The sequence below is a fragment of the Solea solea genome, chromosome 13 (assembly GCF_958295425.1).
Source record: "Solea solea chromosome 13, fSolSol10.1, whole genome shotgun sequence".
NCBI classification, from domain to species: domain Eukaryota; kingdom Metazoa; phylum Chordata; class Actinopteri; order Pleuronectiformes; family Soleidae; genus Solea; species Solea solea.
In genome coordinates, this window is record NC_081146.1 from 18,253,493 (window position 1) to 18,272,471 (window position 18,979).

General features: G+C 41.0%; 3 protein-coding genes across 4 annotated transcripts; 2 read left to right on the top strand and 1 right to left on the bottom strand.

The window, feature by feature from the left end:
- Nucleotides 1–145: 145 nt before the first annotated feature.
- Nucleotides 146–10,135, top strand: fzd6 (frizzled class receptor 6). The gene is made up of 8 exons (XM_058648227.1): nucleotides 146–284; nucleotides 1,788–2,237; nucleotides 5,192–5,388; nucleotides 5,472–6,054; nucleotides 6,135–6,554; nucleotides 7,130–7,278; nucleotides 7,376–7,762; nucleotides 8,410–10,135. Exons 2-8 carry the CDS (start codon nucleotides 2,052–2,054, stop codon nucleotides 8,573–8,575), a joined length of 2,088 nt encoding a protein of 695 aa, XP_058504210.1. The 5' UTR covers nucleotides 146–284; nucleotides 1,788–2,051; the 3' UTR covers nucleotides 8,576–10,135.
- A 156-nt stretch (nucleotides 10,136–10,291) lies between these two features.
- Nucleotides 10,292–15,399, top strand: LOC131471929 (collagen triple helix repeat-containing protein 1-like). Of its 2 annotated transcripts, XM_058648741.1 has the most exons (5): nucleotides 10,292–10,525; nucleotides 11,331–11,411; nucleotides 13,073–13,291; nucleotides 13,411–13,627; nucleotides 14,887–15,399. In XM_058648741.1, exons 1-5 carry the CDS (start codon nucleotides 10,412–10,414, stop codon nucleotides 15,027–15,029), a joined length of 774 nt encoding a protein of 257 aa, XP_058504724.1. In that variant the 5' UTR covers nucleotides 10,292–10,411; the 3' UTR covers nucleotides 15,030–15,399. The 2 variants fall into 2 exon arrangements, with proteins under 2 accessions (XP_058504724.1, XP_058504726.1); XM_058648743.1 differs by lacking the exon at nucleotides 11,331–11,411.
- LOC131471928 (mitochondrial folate transporter/carrier-like) lies at nucleotides 15,377–18,922 on the bottom strand. The gene is made up of 7 exons (XM_058648740.1): nucleotides 18,462–18,922; nucleotides 17,965–18,115; nucleotides 17,749–17,834; nucleotides 17,004–17,158; nucleotides 16,489–16,602; nucleotides 16,182–16,327; nucleotides 15,377–16,078 (listed from the first exon to the last, which is right to left on the bottom strand). The coding sequence occupies exons 1-7, from the start codon at nucleotides 18,658–18,660 to the stop codon at nucleotides 15,961–15,963; spliced, it is 969 nt and encodes a 322-aa protein (XP_058504723.1). The 5' UTR covers nucleotides 18,661–18,922; the 3' UTR covers nucleotides 15,377–15,960.
- Nucleotides 18,923–18,979: the final 57 nt, after the last annotated feature.

An 18,979-nucleotide genomic window follows, 5' to 3' on the forward strand; every position in this document is an offset into this window, starting at 1 on the left:
AATACAACATAATATTTAATGATATATGTAGTTCACATTGCTGTGGACTGATCTGAACAAATACGTATAATGTAGCCTGTTCGTACATCCGTTTAGAGCTGATATTGTCAGATTTCCCACAGCCAGTGAAGGCATGTTGGGATCACAGCAGCAACAGTGGGCTGAAAACACACAGACGCTGCCGGATCTTGTCGCAGGAAACACGCCAGAAAAGTCCCCACAGACTTGCCCCTAACCAGTATCCATGTAGTCAGCTGTTGCATGAACTCCTGGGTGGTTTCAGGGTGAGTGTTTGTGTTTATTTTTGGTCTTCTCTTAGTTTTCTAACTTTATTGTTGCTCCCGAGGTCGCTTCGGGCCCGCGGCAGCGAACCGAAGCAGGCACGTTTATTGTACTTTCCCCCAGCAGTCGGTGTCTAACTCACGGGAGAACAGTTTTCCTGCTCTCGGTATATTCGAATATTTTAAAAACCACGTTGGTTTAATATGTGCACTTGTACTGAATATTGAGAATGTCTAGGTAAGTGTCTAGTTAAACGTCTGCTAACGTGTTCCTACCTACTTTTGTTATGTGTGTAATATTTACTCTGCTAAAAGTTAAAGAGTTTTAAATCATTGCTCGTATGCAAACCGAAAAGTTTATGCTCACTAACCAAAATGTGGTTACGCTGGTTGCATTGTTATGTCAGTACAGTGACATTATCTTACAACAGTAAAGCCTGTTTTCTTAAAGTGTAAACAGTGATATATAAATATTATATAAATCATTGCTACAGGTGATATCACTGCAAAAGACATATATTGATTGACTGAAAGTATTGAAAATATTACTTAATCATGATAATAAAATGATTATGAGCTACTTTCAAATCAAATAAGAATCATTTGTGGAAATATCATGTTCCTGTGATTGGGGCTGTGAGGTGCATCTGAAATAGTTCTCCTCTTCAGAAGTCAATTTTCAAGTTTCAGGTCGATCATCGCGGAAAGGAGATAAAACATTAATCAACAGATTATCTTTTCATTTAAAACCAGCCTGGGGTATGGTATTAAAAACTACCAGTTGTTTGGGGGAAAACACAACTGAAATAGTTGTCTTAAATAGATAGTGTAATTATTTACACATGTACATGTGCTGTTCACATATCAATATATAGAATTTAAGCAATATTCTCATAATCTAGTCCAAAATGGGCTCCTGTAAAATCCCCCAACACACTGATCTCTTTCTTTTGTATCCACTAAGTACTTACACTCTGTCAGGCTCCCAAGATTTATAGTTATAGTTTATAGTTATGCAGGAGTTGTGCATGTAAAAACAGCATCACTTTAATGTGAAATTTAATGTGCATCAACAAGTCTAGACTCATTCGACTGAATCGGCCTGGATCTTTAGCATTCCCCACCCCTGTAAATGCTTGCACATTTACAGTCTGCACAGGTATTGACTGGATTTTGGGCCCCTAACTCTATTCATCTGGTGAGTGTGTAAACAGTGATGCTCAACCTGGGGCTCAGGAAAGTTGGGGAGCCTGTAGGCATGCTCAGGAAAAAGAAAGGAGTCATTCATTTTATTTTATTTGAAGTGGTGGTGGAATTAGAGTCTGTATGATGGGACTGTTTTGATGAAGGGGCTACAGTCTGTCTCCAATCTCAAATTCTTTAAATCGTATCTGGGCTTCCTGAGGATACATTTCCATTAATTGTATGTCGCAGTCTTACAACCCTTACTGACCTTGTTTAGCTGATAGTATAAATTGAATTAAGGATAATTACTTTCATTTTCAGGGATGTGGGATTCCTGTCTGTCACCCAGAGGCACATGCTGACAGGGGCCTGATGGGAAAATTTTACCTGCTGCAACACCCACCAGCTCCGCAGAGATGTCACTTGAAGGAGTGAAATGTAGATAGCTGCGTGAGCCAGAAGAATTCAGCATTTGGGCCAAGATATCCTCACACTGTGCCAAAAAAGAAATCTGTTCTAGTTTCTAGTTTAATTAAAACACACACACACACATATACACTCTCTCCCTCCCAATCAGTTGCAACAATGCTGATGCCAGGTCCACTGTGGGTGTGCCTGGCACTGATATGGGTGGGAAACGGCCATGCTCACAGCTTGTTTACCTGCGAGCCAATCCGAGTGCACCGGTGTTTGGGGATGCCCTACAACATGACCTTCTTTCCCAACATGATGGAGCACTATGATCAGGATATTGCAGCCAGTTACATGGAGGTGAGTTCTCAGCTTGCTGATGTACAGTGTTGTGTTTATATTGGCCTTGTTGAGCATTAGCCAGTGAATAGTGTAGACTGCCAAAAAGAAAATTCTCATGAAACCTGATAGCTTATTAACCTTTCAGTTATGACTTTCCCTTTTTAATTCCCAATTAAGAAAAACAATTGCTCTCCTGATTTATTCCTGCCTTTCAACTCTGGCACTGAGTGTGCCACTCCATACAAACTCTAACCTTGGGTGTGAACACTGTTTGGCTGAACACCAAACACTATTCAAACCTTCAGAAATGTATTTTAATTAAATACATAATGCTAGATTGAGAGAAACATGTATTTCTCTCAAGCACTGGACTATAAACTCATAATATATGTATAATGTTGTTACCCTGTTCTGTTTAATATCATTACATAAAATGCATAACAGTATGGGATTTTAACTGCTGCTGACTTCCATTAATGACTTTCATTAGTCGTCATAAAAAGCTCTAGATAAAAAGATAAAGCTACAAGGCTTAATCTGTATGGACTTGTGTAGATATTTGGGCGTATGCAATTTTCTGCAGTGTTTTGAATAGGGAATAATGTAGTTCCTTTGTATCGCAAAATGGTTTGCCATCTTGTTGAGCAAAAGGAAAACCTAGGGAAAGCAAGCACATGCAGATGGTGTCATTTGGGGTGCAACTATTATTTTCATAATAAATTAATCTGTCCATTATTTCCTCGATTAGTACTTGTTTGGTCCATAAAATATCAGAAAATGTTGATCGGTGTTAACCAAATAATTATGTCTTGTTTTGTCCACAAACCAAAATGAGTCAGTTTTTAATGATTCCTTTGTTATATGGAGCAAAGAAACCAGCAAATATTCACATTTAAGAAGCTGAAAAATCAGACCGTTTGTTTAAATTATTGAAAAAAACACTCAAACTGATTTATCGATTGTCATAATAGTTGAATATTAATTTAATAATTGATAAATAATCAATTAATCGAATAAATGTTGTAGCCCTAGTGTCGTTTATGACAAATTTGTCCCAAAAATGTATCTATTCGAGCTTTAACAAATGACTTTCTGATATATAGAAGCAGCCCATCAAAAGGAATACAAACTGTACACTCGGCTGTCATGAGAAATGCCCACAATACTTTTTTTTCAAAAACATTTTATCTTTTTTTGGGGGGGGAACATCAAAAATACAATGAAATCGACTTAAAGTTTAGTTTTCATGTCAATCATCAATTTAATGTATAAGAAACTTTAATGTTGGTTATTAGCAGTATGGGAATTGACAGTTTTTAACAAGTTCTCTGTGTCATCTTACTCCCTCTGCCATCAGCTACAAACATGTTTTTGATACTCGAGTCAACTCGGAGGCTTAGCAATGAACTCTGTCTCTTTTGCATCGTAAGTCTCAGCGCTCCTGCAGGCCAGGGTTTGGGTTACACATGCTTGGTGTGGAGCATTGAGCATGAACAGTGATCTGTTGAAGGAGACTTTTGTGTTGCATCTGGCAAAGGCAGAGGCTTCTTATTTCACAGCAACCTTGGCCACCGGCAACTTCATCGACTTTGTTGTCAGGAGCCTTTGATTTTTGCAGGAAGGGGAGGGACACACCCAGTCCTACACAAAGCCTATCGTGCATACCACAACAAGTATTCTCTCTGTTAATCACTCACTCATTTCCCCCCCTACACAGTCTCTTACCCTTCATGGCCCTGTCTCCCAGGTGACAGAATGACACTCCCTAGCCTCTGAAGGTATACATTGATTTATCATAAAGGCCCTGATGCTGTAATCAAGCAGACCTGGGCTGTGTTCCGGACTCAGACCAGCCTGTCAGCAGGATTTTACGGAGGGAGGGTTAACTGTTCTCTGCCAGCTTTTGAATTTGAAAAGTTAGAATTCTTACACTGTAATGGACAGGGAAATTAAAAATGTCACGTAATGCTTCATGTACTTTGCCATGAAATTCTCTGCAGAGGATTTTGCCGTTGGGGCTAAATCAACTCGACTTGAACTGTTGATCCTGGCTGAAGGTTTCTGAAATGAGGGCAGTTTTTACAGTAACCCTGCTGTAAAGCAAATAAAGGTCAGATTGTTGAGCAAGGGGGAGCTCATTGACAAGGAGTCCAGGACCTCCACAAGAGAGAAACAAGGACACACACTGTCAGAGGGGGCGAGCCCTGGGCTCAGACATGGGCCTACTGCCAGACTGCATCTCAGGAGGGAAAAGGAGAGAAAACATTGAATAGTGGACTGTGCTAGAACGTACACTATGTGTATGTTTTGTGTACAAATATTGGCAGTATAGACTGACATCCATCTGCGTGTACATGAAGAACAGAGTAGGTTCAAACTATGAGTCTTACCTGGATGATGCAGATGGTTTATAAGCAACAATAAATATAAACATTTGCTTGTTGACAAAGTGAACACTCACCTAAAATTTAAGGATGCAAAAAAGCAAACTATAGGCATGATCTGGACTCTAATCTGGGATTAAGTTGTTCTTAGTTTAAGATGTGTATCCCATTGATAATCTACACACCCTGTAGACATAGATACTGTGGCTCCTTAGCAGCCTCACCTATCAACAACCCTGCACATTCCGACCTTCCTGGACTGTTGTGTGTTTCCAAAAGTCAGTACTCTCGTTTCCTGCCACCCTTCTCCTCCTCGCCGTCTTGTAGGGTCTTGACCAGTGTGTTGAAAGGAAAAATATAATTCCCTGTCAGTGAATGGGGCCCTTTGTGTGGCGCTTTGGAGCACTGCAGCTAAAGTAAACAAAATTAATACCGAGAAGAAAGCCGTTTGTACTGTTGTGGGTTATTAGGCTTATTTTTACCATGTATGGTATAAGAATTGTATTGATTTAGTAGCAGTTTAAAGGATCTTTGAACTTTTTTGTTGTTTTGAAGAATTAATTGTCAGCTTTTCTCTCTTATCTCCAGCCTTTCATGCCCCTGACAAAGTTGGGCTGTTCTGCCGATGTGCACCACTTCCTTTGTCAAGCCTTTGTCCCTGCATGCACTGAGGACAATAAGGTGATCCGTCCTTGCCGGGAGCAATGTGAGGCAGTTCTGTCAGGCTGCGAGGAGAATATTCGCATCTTTGGTATCACGTGGCCCCCTGAGCTACAGTGCAACAAGTAAGACAATATCATGTACGGATGATCCTCAAGAGCAATACTAATTATTCTTATCAATTAATTATTTTAATTTTTTCTTCTAGATTAGACCTATGTAGCTCCACTGAAGGTTCAGCTCCTCCTGCAACCACGCCAGCAATCTCTTCCTCATCAGCTGTGAGGGACCTTGGTTTCTGGTGCCCTCTGCAGTTGAAGACCAAAGCAGGCCATGGATCATCATTCCTGGGTGCTCAGGACTGTGCTCCACCTTGTTCCAACATGTACTTTAAGCCCCATGACATCGAGTTTGCCAAAAACTTTATCGGGGTGTGCTCCATCATCTGCCTGTGTTGCACTCTGTTCACTTTCCTTACTTTCCTCATTGATGTCAAACGTTTCCGCTACCCTGAGCGACCCATAATCTTCTACGCCGTCTGCTACAGCCTTGTCTCCCTCATATACTTCATCGGCTTCTTGCTGGGGAACAAAGCAGCCTGTAGCAAGGCGGCACAACCTTCCGGTGTGGATACGGTTGTGCTCGGCTCTCAAAGCAAAGGGTGCACTTTGCTTTTCATGCTCCTCTACTTCTTCTCCATTGCTGGTATTGTCTGGTGGGTCATCCTCACCATCACCTGGTTCCTGGCAGCTGGACCCAAATGGAGTTGTGAGGCCATAGAGAAAAAAGCAGTAAGGTTTTAAAAAATGCATGATCAGCTGTTTTTTTAAATAAACACCATAATACATTGTTCTTTGTTCTCCGTCCGCAGGTGTGGTTTCACTCTGCTGCTTGGGGAATCCCCGGGGCGCTGACTGTCATGCTGCTTGCTCTGAACAAAGTTGAAGGGGACAACATCAGTGGCGTCTGTTTCGTGGGACTTTATGATTTGGACGCGCTGCGCTACTTTGTTCTGGCTCCGCTGTGTGTCGGCGTCGTCGTTGGCCTCTTCCTCATCCTGGCGGGCATAGTTTCTCTCAACCACGTGCGACAGGTCATCCAGCATGATGAGCGTAACCAGGAGAAGCTGAAGAAGTTCATGATCCGCATCGGTGTGTTCAGCTGCCTCTATCTGGTCCCGCTGGTCACACTGTTAGCCTGCTACACCTATGAACAGAGTCACCGCAGCGCCTGGGAGACTACGTGGATCAACGACCACTGTCAGGAATACAGCATCCCCTGTTCCTACAAGGTAGCTGTGCCTTATTCGCTCTATGTTCAATTTAATGTTTAAGGTGTGACAGTTGTTGACTTCTAATGGTGAGACTGCAGAGTGCAACAAACAGAGGACTCCTCTGCTCTCCCCACCCTTTTCCCTATTTTTTTTTTAATGATTTATGCATTGTTTTTATGTGGACAGTTTTTCCTTCATGTGCATATTACTTTAAAACATTTCAGTCTGGTCAGTTTTTATAAGCAGCTCTACTAATATGTTAAACACAATGCACAATGTGAATAGGATATAAATATTTTGGCTGATGTTTGAAAAGGCAAATGTGAGAGCTCAAACAGATTAATACAAGCCAAACCTAACCCTCATTTAGGTATTTGAATGACTTTCTGAGAAACCACTTCACTCTAAAATGAAATGTATTACAGTGTGTAACACATAGGCTATTGTGTTCTGTCCTACGATGTGAAATGTGTTTGAACCAAAGAATTCAAAAAAGCTTGGTTTTGTCTGAGGTTATGAAAATGTTTTTGATACTGTAACCACTCTAAATATCCAGGATTCTCTTTCCAATTGTGTTTGTCTCTTTGTTTCAGACAACAGTACCAGATCATCCTGACCTCTCTCTGTTTTTGGTGAAATACTTGATGACACTGGTGGTTGGAATATCTGCAGTGTTCTGGGTCAGCAGCAAAAAGACATGCTCTGAGTGGGCCTACTTCTTCAATAGGACTCGCAAGAGAGAGTGAGATCCCTTATCTTTTTTTCAACATTTAAAATCCATAACAATTACATCCTATTTGTAGTTTCACTAAAAAAACTGTTTGTGTGGTGGCCCACAGTCCCATCAGTGAGAGCCGCCGTGTGCTCCAGGAGTCCTGTGAGTTCTTCCTCAAGCACAACAGCCGTGTACAGCACAAGAAGAAGCACTACAAGCCCGGCTCCCACAAGCTCAAGGTCATTTCCAAGTCCATGGGCACAAGCACAGGTGCTGCTCCCACCAATGCCTCCACTGGCACCCACACAGCCAACCAAGGAACCTCAGCACTGGGAAACCATGATCCCCATATACAAGCTTCTCTGTCTGAGACCTCAGCCAGGGAGCACATGGACAGAGGCGTCTCAAGCCGAAGCTCCAGAAGAGAGAGGGAGAGGGGGGAGAGACGCAGCAAAGGTGGGACCTCAAGTAAGGTCAGCAGCCATTCAGACAACATACACCCAGATGAGAGGTAAGTGAGACTGATCTGAAGTGTCTTGTACCCAATTCCCATTGGTCAAAAAACCCATTAAGTCCCAGGTTTAAATGGATTTCTGACCAGTGGGAATGTGTTATATCAGCAGTCAATCGAGAGTCAAATTACTCTACCAGGTGAACGTGATCATTTCTTCATTGTCTTTAATCCTGGCATATTAACTTGTGGAATGCTAAGACATGTATTCATTCATTAGTCGTGAATGTTTTTAGCAAAATTATTTTTTGTTTTTACAACTTGGCTTAATATTTTCATGACATCTAACTGAATTTTATTATTGCCTTAAAATCATTCGCTCAGTGTTGCATCTGAACAAGGGACCAAAGTAAAAGATACAAGATAGTAACAACTGTATTGTTGTCTCTGCTCCATTGTGGTGGTGTTATTTTTCCTTCTTCCTCCAGCTAATTTGTTTATGCCACATTTGTGAGGTTACAATTCCCATTGGTGACGCCAGTTAAAAAACCCACCAAAGGGCGGACCAACCAATGGCAATGGGAATTGTGTTAATTACCTTTATTTAATTGGATTAATCAGTGTTTAAAAAATACACCCTGGTAGTGCTCTGAATTGCATCTGTACAAGCATTATCCACCACTAACCTCACATGTGTCCTGGCTTAGATTGAGTCCAAGGAGCGAACTGTCAGAGGTCAGGCACCTTTCAAGCGCTCCGCAGCATCCAGCCGTAAACCTGTCCCAGAGCACCAGCATCATCCCAGACTCCACCCACCAGCTGGTGCAGCAGGTTCCTGAGGAGAGCAAGGTCACAAAGGACTTCAGCAGCTGAGATATCTGACCCCATTCAACATCTCTGATACCACAGAGAAACCAGTCACCACCTGATGCTGATGGTCACATGTGTCACGCTGTTATAATAGTCAGTGAATGTTTGTTGGCAACATAATATTTCATGCCTTGAGTATTTCAAACACGGTTTGTTGGACCAGAATCTGAGAGATTCTTTTGTAATTTGGGTCTTTGAGCTTTACTGAGTTTTCTTTTTTAGCTTTGTACCTGAATGTAGCAGCAGCACAGCTTTATTCCAACTATACAACCACTGGTTTAATTCATTAGTTTGCATACTATACGTCTTCTGTTCTGTAGATTAGTAGCTCAGAAGCCTGCTGGTAAACCTAAGCGATATTTATGTAAATATGGTTTTAGAAAGTCTTTGACTGGATTAGTCGTTACACTGAACATTTTTTAGATGACCCTGATGTTACCAAACATTCAGAATGACCTGAGTCTGTCTGTGGTGAACTATTGAATGTCTTATTATTCTTACTGGTGATTTGTCTTGAAACCTCATCCTTTTATACAGAAAGCAACCGTTTGTCCCTCATTCGAAAGGAGGCATATTTTTTTTTAAACAAGGTTTTCTTATAAGATCTATTTTCATTAATCGTTTACTTCCTGTTTGTGTTGCGTAAAACACTGATTCCGCAAAGGCTCGGCCCCTTCAAGTGTTTTCAAAGATGTATCCTGTGAATTTGGGTAAAGTATTTCAGCTTTATAGTTTTTTTCCTTTTTTTTAAAGAATGTATCTTCGGTTTGAGTGGAACTGACAGATGTTGTGCATGTGTTTTATTGTTGTAGGTGGAAACAAATCAAACAGGTTTTGCACTGTGATATGGCAGAAGCACAAACCACTAATTATAAAGTTTGATCACGAAGAAAAGAGGATTTGGCTATTGTTCAGGGGTTATTTATAGCACATGGTCATAGACCAGATATCACTTTTTTTTTAAAGAATTCCTCATACACCTGTGGTTTATTAAAAAAATATGTCAGGCTGTAGTATTTTCTCTGTACAAGGGGCGGAATCTTTCTATACTTATACCTTTTTGTTTTACGTTGGCGTTATATGACCAGTTCCAGTCACACTAATTAAAAGGGAATCATTGTCAGTCTGTTTCTACTATGTATTTCTATGTTGTAGCATGTGGACTGGGCTTTTGCTTTTGATGTAGTTTAGTACCAGGGGTTATCAAAGTCTGAGAAGGTTCCTTCTCACTCCATCTGTTTTCCTTCTCTTTCTGGACACTTATGATGAGGTTATTTGATGCCCTAGACTCTGAGTGAATGAGTTGACCATTGACCAAACACTAAAAACCCCACTGTACATTAAGGCATTCCTGACAACCATATGTATCTCTGAGCCATTTCTCCAACTACATTTGGTAACAAATGTATATTTCCTCTCACTTACACTCACTGAGCCTCCTTTTGAAATTGCTAGGAAACCACCTCCCACTTTGAAAACCTCTGCTCTATGAATGGTCAACTTTTATATCTATAGTATTTCATTTTGATAAATAAAAACAAATAAAACACATTTTGGTAAATATGTCAGATGTTTTTCCTTGCATGAATCTTGATCTTTCAAATGTATAAATGTATAAAAACATAGATATATATAAAAGAATATGAATTTGTGCAGAGACACGCCTCTGCTCTTAAATCAATCTAAGGGGATTTTTTTCCCCCCCTTAAGTGTGTGTGTGTGTGTGTGTGTGTGAGTCGACTGGTCTCTTCCCTCGAGTCGTCCTGCCTCCTCTGAAGTGAAATCTGGCTGCAGTTGGAGTCAAACTGTCGCCACACTCAGTCGCCCCTTGTCTCCCAGATGATGTCTCCGCTCGTTGGCCGCTTGCTGCTGCTCGTCTGCTTGGCTTTACCTCTTTATGGCGTGGAGAAGGTGAGAAGCAGAGCATACCGAAAGGATCCAGACGCTGACAAGGTAAGAAACCACGCAGCAGTAGCAGCAGCAGCTGTGATCACTTATGTTGTGTTGATATTGTGTGTATCTCTACAGGAAAATAATTGCTGTACTCATAAAAGTCCCCTTGTTAAAAAAAACCAAAACAAACATCTGTGTTATTATTGATAAGGCACTCAAACGCACCATGGTTATTTTTAACAACTGAAATCCCCCTAAAGTGTAAAAAAGTAACTTGCTGATTCAGGCACTTTTAGGCTGACTCTTAAATGAGTGTGGTCACCACCAAAATTAAATAATGAGAAATGCTGCCACAGAGGTTTTGTGTGGTCAGTTGGGTCTGTGTGTTATTCTGCTCTCCCCCTAAAAGGCTGATGGACAGAAAAAAAAAAACTTAACAGGAAGTTTGGGTCTGGCTCTCTGTCTGCCTTTCTTTGTGCTTTGTTATCTGTCTGACTGTGCGCCAAACACAGAAAAACAAACATTTCCACTGTTTATTCAATTGAGGGTGATAAAACACTAAATATTAAATCAAAATTAGTAATATTCATTTACTAATATTAGTCAATTAGAAGTAATATTCTAAATCTCAAACCCTTTTTAACCTCTAAGCTGTAGGTGTAGGGGGTCAAGACACAAAGTGGACACATTCTTCCTTGTGGGAGTCAAATGAAAGTGAAACGCGTGTTTATTTTTCTTTGGTGGGGGTGGATTTATGTGCGACCCCCTTCCTCCCCCCGCCAGGACCACTGAGTTCTCACAGTTATGCTCCAAAGTCTTATCAAATATGTAACAAATAGCATCTTATGTTACCATCTTTATCTAGTGCACTGGTGGAAATGATGCAGAAAAGCCCAACTGCACTAGACACTCTGAAGAAAGAGGATCTGCTTATTTGAGCAACACGGTAATCTTGTAATCCTACTCTGATTCTTCAACATCCTCTGAATCTGAAGAAGCCAGACCTTGTATTGGCGCTCTGCATGCTGGAGGAGAGCCTCAGCCCTCCTCACCTCAGGTCTGACTAATGCATGAAATGTGGCTGACTCCTCTGTGTGTGTGTGTGTGTGTGTGTGTGTGTGTGTGTGTGGTTTTATGGGCAAATATGGCCTTTATGCTTCAGTTACAGTAATGGACTGTGTGCTACTAACATTCACCAGGGCTGGAGTGTAAGTCATGCAGGCAGGCAGCACCACTACAGAGACACCAGACTGGGAGTTAATATATAAGTCAGCCGTGTGGCTAATGTGGACAGAGGTTCCATTCAGTCGTCTGCTTTGAAAGGTTTCCAAAAATCTATCTCATACTATAACGGAAATGTTTCCTTGACAAATATCAACCAAAAGGATTAATGGAGCGTCAGTTGTGCGACACATTTTTCCAACTATTATCCAAGATGCTTGGACGGGTAGTCGTCTTTTCTTTAAAACCACAAATGTAGCACCACTTGCATACCAACCCACAACCTACTGCTTTCATCATAGACTTCCCAGTTTCCAGCAGAGATGATGTCAGCCCTCACATCTTCACGTTGATCCAGCGAAAATCTAATGGCTAAAGCAGACACTCGGCCATCTGCTCCACAGCAGCTGATGTTAAAATTCTGCAATTCTCTCTTCATTTTACCCCAAAAAAATTCACATGTGACATGGTGCGAATATATTTCTATTTTACCCCAGAGACTCCGGGGCCGGCGCAAGATGCTGAAACTGGAGAAAAAGCTCTTTGTTCTATATTCTTGGGCCGTTTTTCTCTTAATGCCTTTTGGCCATGTGCCTCGCATAACTGCAACACAGCTGCATGCAGAGCAAAGGGCAACTAACTCAAAAACCCAGACCCAAGGGCGAGGATCCACTTCTACGCTGTCCGTTTATGTCTGTCCCGACTAAATGAATGAGTGCAAGATACTCGCAAATCACCTCACCAAAATTGAAAACTCAACCCAGACTAAAAAAAGCTTGAGCAGATGACTTACACACTGCAATCTGTTGGTCAAACGTGTCTTTGAAGAACATGTAACACAAAGCTATTTGGATCGTCATTGTGTTTCCTCTGTGTGTGGTAGGCTTTGGCAAGATCCCCTGTCTCTCTGTGTGTCTGTGTGTATTTAAGTCAGCTTGAGTAAGATGCAGCATCTGTTTAAACATAGCAGGACATTCAGCAGGGCAATGAATCACTGAGATTTGAGGCCAGACACCTACTAATTTAGATCATCACCAAGCCTTCAGTTCCTCATCAACTCTACTGTAGTGCTTTCATTTACTCGATCCATGGTTTTCTAGTATCTGGTTCACTTGCTTTGTCTGGGTAAAGATCACATCTGTTTTTACCCTCACCTCAGCCCCAATTTGTCTGTGATAGTTGCATAGTTGGCCGCTTTTAGGTGTTTGCAGTGCATGCAGCACATACATGGATTTTAAACAATAGAACGAAAAAAAGAAAACCAGAAACATTGAAAAGTAGACTTTCCTGTTGTTGTTGTTGTTGTTGTTGTTGTTGTTGTTGTTGTTGTTGTTGTTGTTGTTGTTGTCAGTCTCAACATCTACTCTCCTTTCTTGTGTTTTTCAGTTTGGCAGTTGCATACAGGGGCCAGCAGGCACCACCGGCAGAGATGGTAACCCGGGGACCAACGGCATTCCAGGGACACCGGGAATCCCTGGACGTGACGGGCTCAAAGGAGAGAAAGGAGAGTGCATTAGTGAGGTCTTTGAGGAGCCCTGGAGGCCCAACTACAAGCAGTGTGCCTGGAACTCTCTAAATTACGGGATTGACCTGGGTAAAGTGGCTGTAAGTACTTTGACACAGGGAATGTAGGTGTTTGTTTCAAAAATTGTACAACTTCACATGGATATAAAGCCCACGCACAGTGCAAATGAGTGAAATGATAACTTTGTGCTGTGTTGCAGGACTGTACGTTCACCAAGCTGCGTTCAGACAGTGCCATGAGAGTCCTGTTTAGTGGCTCCCTCAGACTTAAGTGTAAGAACGCATGCTGCCAGAGATGGTACTTCACTTTCAACGGAGCAGAGTGCACAGGACCCCTGCCCATAGAGTCCATCATCTACTTAGACCAGGGAAGCCCAGAGCTCAACTCAACCATCAACATCCACAGGACATCCTCAGGTATGATGTTTTTGTTTGTGCCAATGTGTTTCTGAGGCATCATACACCTTTTTACAAAGTTTACTGTCATGTGTCATTGTCATTCTTTCAAATGTAGAGTATATTCCTTGCTTCTGTACTAACAGGTATTAAAAGAACAGTACCATTGTCATGCCTGTAGACTCAATAGGTCAGGACATCTATCAGTATCTCAGTGTAGCTAGGATATCATTCATGGTGGACATTTTCTGACACTGCGCACAGTCTTGCTCTCAGTTATTGTTGTGTTTGGGGTTTCATAATATTGCAGACATAGCTGGACTCAACTCTCAACTCAACTTTATTTATAAAGCGCTTTAAGCAGCCGTAGCTGAGACAAAGTGCTGTACATGAAAATAAATAAAACAATAAAAACAATAAAACAACACAAATGTTAAAACAATTAAAACAATAAAGATATTAAGAGAATAAAAACAATAAAACACTAAAAACAAGAGCAGAGTCTCATGTGGAGTTGAAAGCCAAGGAATAAAAATGGACGTAGCCTCCACCCTCATGTTGGCAGCTTGAATACTGTATGTAGCAAGAGACAGCAGTTGGTTAGCTTAGCTTAGCATAGCAACACTAGAAATACAGGAAAACAGGCTCTGTCCAAAGCTAACAAAATCTGCCGTCCAACAAAGCTTAGTAAACACATTATACTTTGCCCCACAATGTTGTGTAAAGTTTATTCCATGCAAACACATGTAGAATTTAACAATTTGTGTTGTCTATCATAGTTTAGTGGCCAAAAGTGGATGTAAGTAGGTTTCTTTCAGAGGTTGGTGCTCTTAGCTTTAGTCATCTTTGTTCCCCTACACACTCACACACACATGCACGCACAAGCCATTGTATTGGCTTTCACTCGTTTGAACAGCCCAAACAAACGTATCCATAACCCTGAACCATTTCCAGTTAATGCCTAACCTTCACCTAATCTCAGTTCATATCTTACCCCTAACCATAACTTCAGAAATTAGGTCACTCACACACAAGCTAACTGGTGGCTGAAATAAGCTTCTTTACAAGCCTCATTACAGGGTAGTGTCAAGAAAATGTCTTCCCAAGCAGTGTTTTTACTGACAAACTGTCCAGTGAAGTGGTTAAGTAACTGCTAGGGCTCCTGGAAAACATTCGTCCAATTAGTTTTTAAAAGTTCACCACATGTAACAGTTCTCTGTGCAGAGTTCCATGTTTCCTGAAATTAATTTGTTCTGTCCTTCTTTTTTCCCCCTCTCCAGTTGAAGGCCTGTGTGAGGGCGTCAAAGCAGGCTTGGTGGATGTGGCCGTGTGGGTGGGGACCTGCGCTGACTACCCCAGAGGTGACGCATCTACAGGCTGGAACTCGGTATCCAGGATTATCATTGAGGAGCTACCTAAATAAATACATACAACAAACCAGTGCTGGTAGTGTGACAGCATGTTATCTGCTCCTCCAAATTAAATGATCAGGTGTGGGTTTTTGTTGAGCGGTCACAGCATCACTGATGGTAACTTGAATGTTTTGTTTGTTTTTCATTTGTTATTTTGTTTAATTTGCTTGTCATTGGTACTATACTATATTGCAGGCCTGTAAACAAGATAACAGCCATTCTGTCGACCAGAAATATACTGTGTACTGTAGCTTTTCTGCTTGTGGGTGCTGTTACAATTCAGTCACCAATGAACAGACATTGTGTGATTCTTATGACCTGTTTAATGTATTCCACTTTTACTGTTAATAAACCAGTCTTCTTTTTTTTTTAATAACTGAACTCCTTGAAGCAATGAAATGTAATTAATATACCAATATTACATACAGTGCATACAAAACAATGGAGACAAAGCAGTTTGTATTTTATAACGAAAAAGCAAAAGTTACAAATTGTATAAAGATACAAATGTCGGTGTGTAAAAATGAAACAGCACATTATTTATTTTGCTTTACACATTAAGAAATAATTTAGCAGAGGAAAACCACAATGGTGCATTCCTGAGATAAGTAAACATAACTATATTGTTAAATATTTCATTTATCTTGTTTTAAAACAGAGGCAATCCAACACATAACAGTATGTCCATTTAGGCAAACAAGAACACACTTTTGTATTTGTATGGAAAATAAAATTCAAATTCAGCTACTTTTCCCCCCCATCCATTCATTATGTGCACATGAATTCATCTCACACTGTCTCATTTGCGTGTACTGTGATAGTTCAGAGTTAGAATGATTATTATTTTTTTTTCGTTGTATCTTGAAGTGGCACCAACATTGGAAATGTGACCCTGGAGTCTTTGACACTGTCCAGTGCCCTTTATTTGAGCCTTGTTCTTTTTTATCCCAAAAGTAATCGAGACACATTCTCATAAACGACAAATGTGATGCAGCAGGCAGGGGTGACACGAATCACATTGGGGATGATGCCTTTGTAGAAGCCAATGGCACCTTCATTCCTGTAAAAGAAAAATGTAAAAAGATATGTCAGAGTTGAATTGGACTAAAATAAGAAACTGATACAAGGATGTTCAGTCCTTTAGGAGAATATCAATACCATACCTCCATGTGCGTCTTATGACATCCATAACACCGTTGTATCTATTATGCTGATCTTGCAGGCGGGCACGCACCACCTGATATGGGTATGTTGTTGCCACAGCAAATATTTTGGATAATGCTGCCATTGAGATGTATTCCAATGCATTCTGTTTGTACAGATGGACAAATGGAGGACAGGGGAAGGAGTAAGAAATGAGCAGAGTGGGAAAAATCAACTGTGGGCTCTGTTACAAGCCTTATGTTTATATTTGAGTAAACACTGACCATGTTTCCAGCCAGCTCGTGGCTTACAGGGTTAATGACTCACCAGCTTTTCATCTGAAGGCGCTTTCTTGTATCTGTTGTAGTCTCTCTTGAGCTCCTCATAGGCCATGAATTGCAGCGCTCCATGGGATGTGCCAAACAGGCCAGGAACATAACCCTGGAAAATATGTAAGTCAGTCTGTTTTGCACTGAAAAACCCATTTTACTCTAAGCCAACCACCTTCCTGCCTATTTCATTAGCTTAACACCAAGTACTCTGGTAAACAACTGTTTTGACTTGAAAAGTGTTTATTAAGAGTTAAAGTTATGACTTTAATCAGGGCAATTATCAGCTCTACTATGGCCAACAGAAGGGAGTAGTGCCCTCTAGTGGTAAACCAGTTACTTAATAATAAAACATTCTAGTGTAGAAAGACTTATAGTGATCCATTATAATAAAAATTAATTGCACTCCACATAACAATCTTCCTGCCTGTTTCTCAAGCCATTATTTAGCTAAAACTTGCTTTTCTGTATTTCCACATTACACAGATATCCAATAAGTCACTGTTATCTCACCTTGTAGAGTCCGTGAATTCCCTCATGGCGGTAGATCTTGACCAGAGCATCCACCATCCCTGTGTACTGTTTACTGGTTGGGTCAGCATTGTACTGAAGCACCAGTCGAGTCTTGGTAACCCAAATTGGGTTGGTTATGGTGAGAGTAAGCATGCCTATTTGAAGACAAAAAGAACACTGTCACATTGAGACTGAAGTACATACCGCAGTAGCCACTTGATTAGATACACATGATTGGTAACAAGTACCAAACACTTCAAACAGTTTATGAACTGTGTGGCTCGGGTGTATCAGTTCATTACAGCTTTAAGTGACAAACACGGTGATAATGTAGGACATATTTGAATATTGATATCATGGATTACTTTACTTTTCTTAATAATAGCTAAAATGCTGTATAGAGCAGTGCTACAAACACCAGACTGACATATACAAATGTTATCAGTATTATAAAATCATTTAGCTTTGATGCAGTTAAAACGTATCAAAAAAAGAAAATCTCAGTGTCTCTGCCTCAATCAGTTTTTAGTGAAACATTCTGAAAAGTCTTTTGTTCAACCCCTAACTTCGTTTAGTGACAGGAAATTGACTCTTGTGACCTTGTAGGACTGCAGATTAGACTAACCTATTGCCAGCCAAGGCAAGATCAGAGCAGTATCCTCTAGCTTCTGTTGTTGACTGTCTCTGTGTGTGTGTGTGTGTGTGTGTGTGTGTGAACCAACAGTATTCAGATAATGGTACAAACCTGCTTCAGCTGCTGAAACCAGGTGTTCCGTGGCACTCAGTGCAGTTTGACGCCCCTCGTTTTTGTACCCTTTGATTGCATTGTAGCTGTGAGGACAGTTTATGAGATAAGGCATCATATTCTGTATTACCAGACTATTTAAAAACTGGCAAAACAATTCATAAAGGATCTTATAAGTTCCAACAAGCTGATACTAGTGCCTAATTGTGTACGTACAACAAAAAGTAGAGACCCCAAGATGCTCCAGCACCCCAAACATTGGGCGTCACTCCTTGGTACAGTCCTCTCAGCCCCTCCTGCTGCCAGACACTCTTCATACAGTGCACCATTCCACTGTACTTGGGTCGTAAATCCAAGCCATCACTTACTGCAATACAAAGACATTTGTAGACATTTTAGGTTCCATAATAATAGTCAGTTAAAGACCGGTATTATTTGATATGGTTGTTGCAGTCTTGACACATACTATTGTTAAACAAGCGTGACAGATTGCAGGTATTTAAAAGAGCTTTTAGACTTTGCTATTCTGAGCTCTATTTGACGTTTAATGCTGTTTGTTCCCCACTGTTGAGGGACAATGAAGAATATATGATTTGATGACAAAATCTCTGCTCGTATTAATTCACATGACAAGAAGTACAACTCTGAACACTAGCTGGAAACTATGGCAACTACTGACACCACACATTTAAAGTAATATTGACATACTGTACCTGCAAACCTGATTTTGACCAGGTCCAGAGGATGAAGCACCAGTGTGGACACCACCCCCCCGCTGAGTCCTGCGAACAGGTTTTCTATCTTTACGTGGCTAAAAAGATGTTGGACATGACCGACTAACGACACAGCAGGGACGGGTTTGCTGGACAGCCCCGTGTCCCCCCCAACTGTTTGATTTGGAGCGGAGCTCATTTATACCTGTGAGGAGCTGAGCTAGCTCCTGTCAGCTAGCTGTGTTTACAACGTACCGCAAAAAAAAAGCTCAACTGTTAAACGTACTGACAACACAGGCGCGCACTCGCTACGAGCTCCTTCTTATATGGTTTTCATGTCCGTTGCATGCTAACACAGCGGAACCACGTTTCTAACATGAGGTGGAACTGGAAGCCAGTGGACAGACATGACACGCAGAGACACCACCGATCGACCTTGCTGTAAGCGTCAAGTAATCGATAGCTACTACATTCATGACAACTTCCAGTTAAGATCTTCAAAATAAAAGGCAGAATTT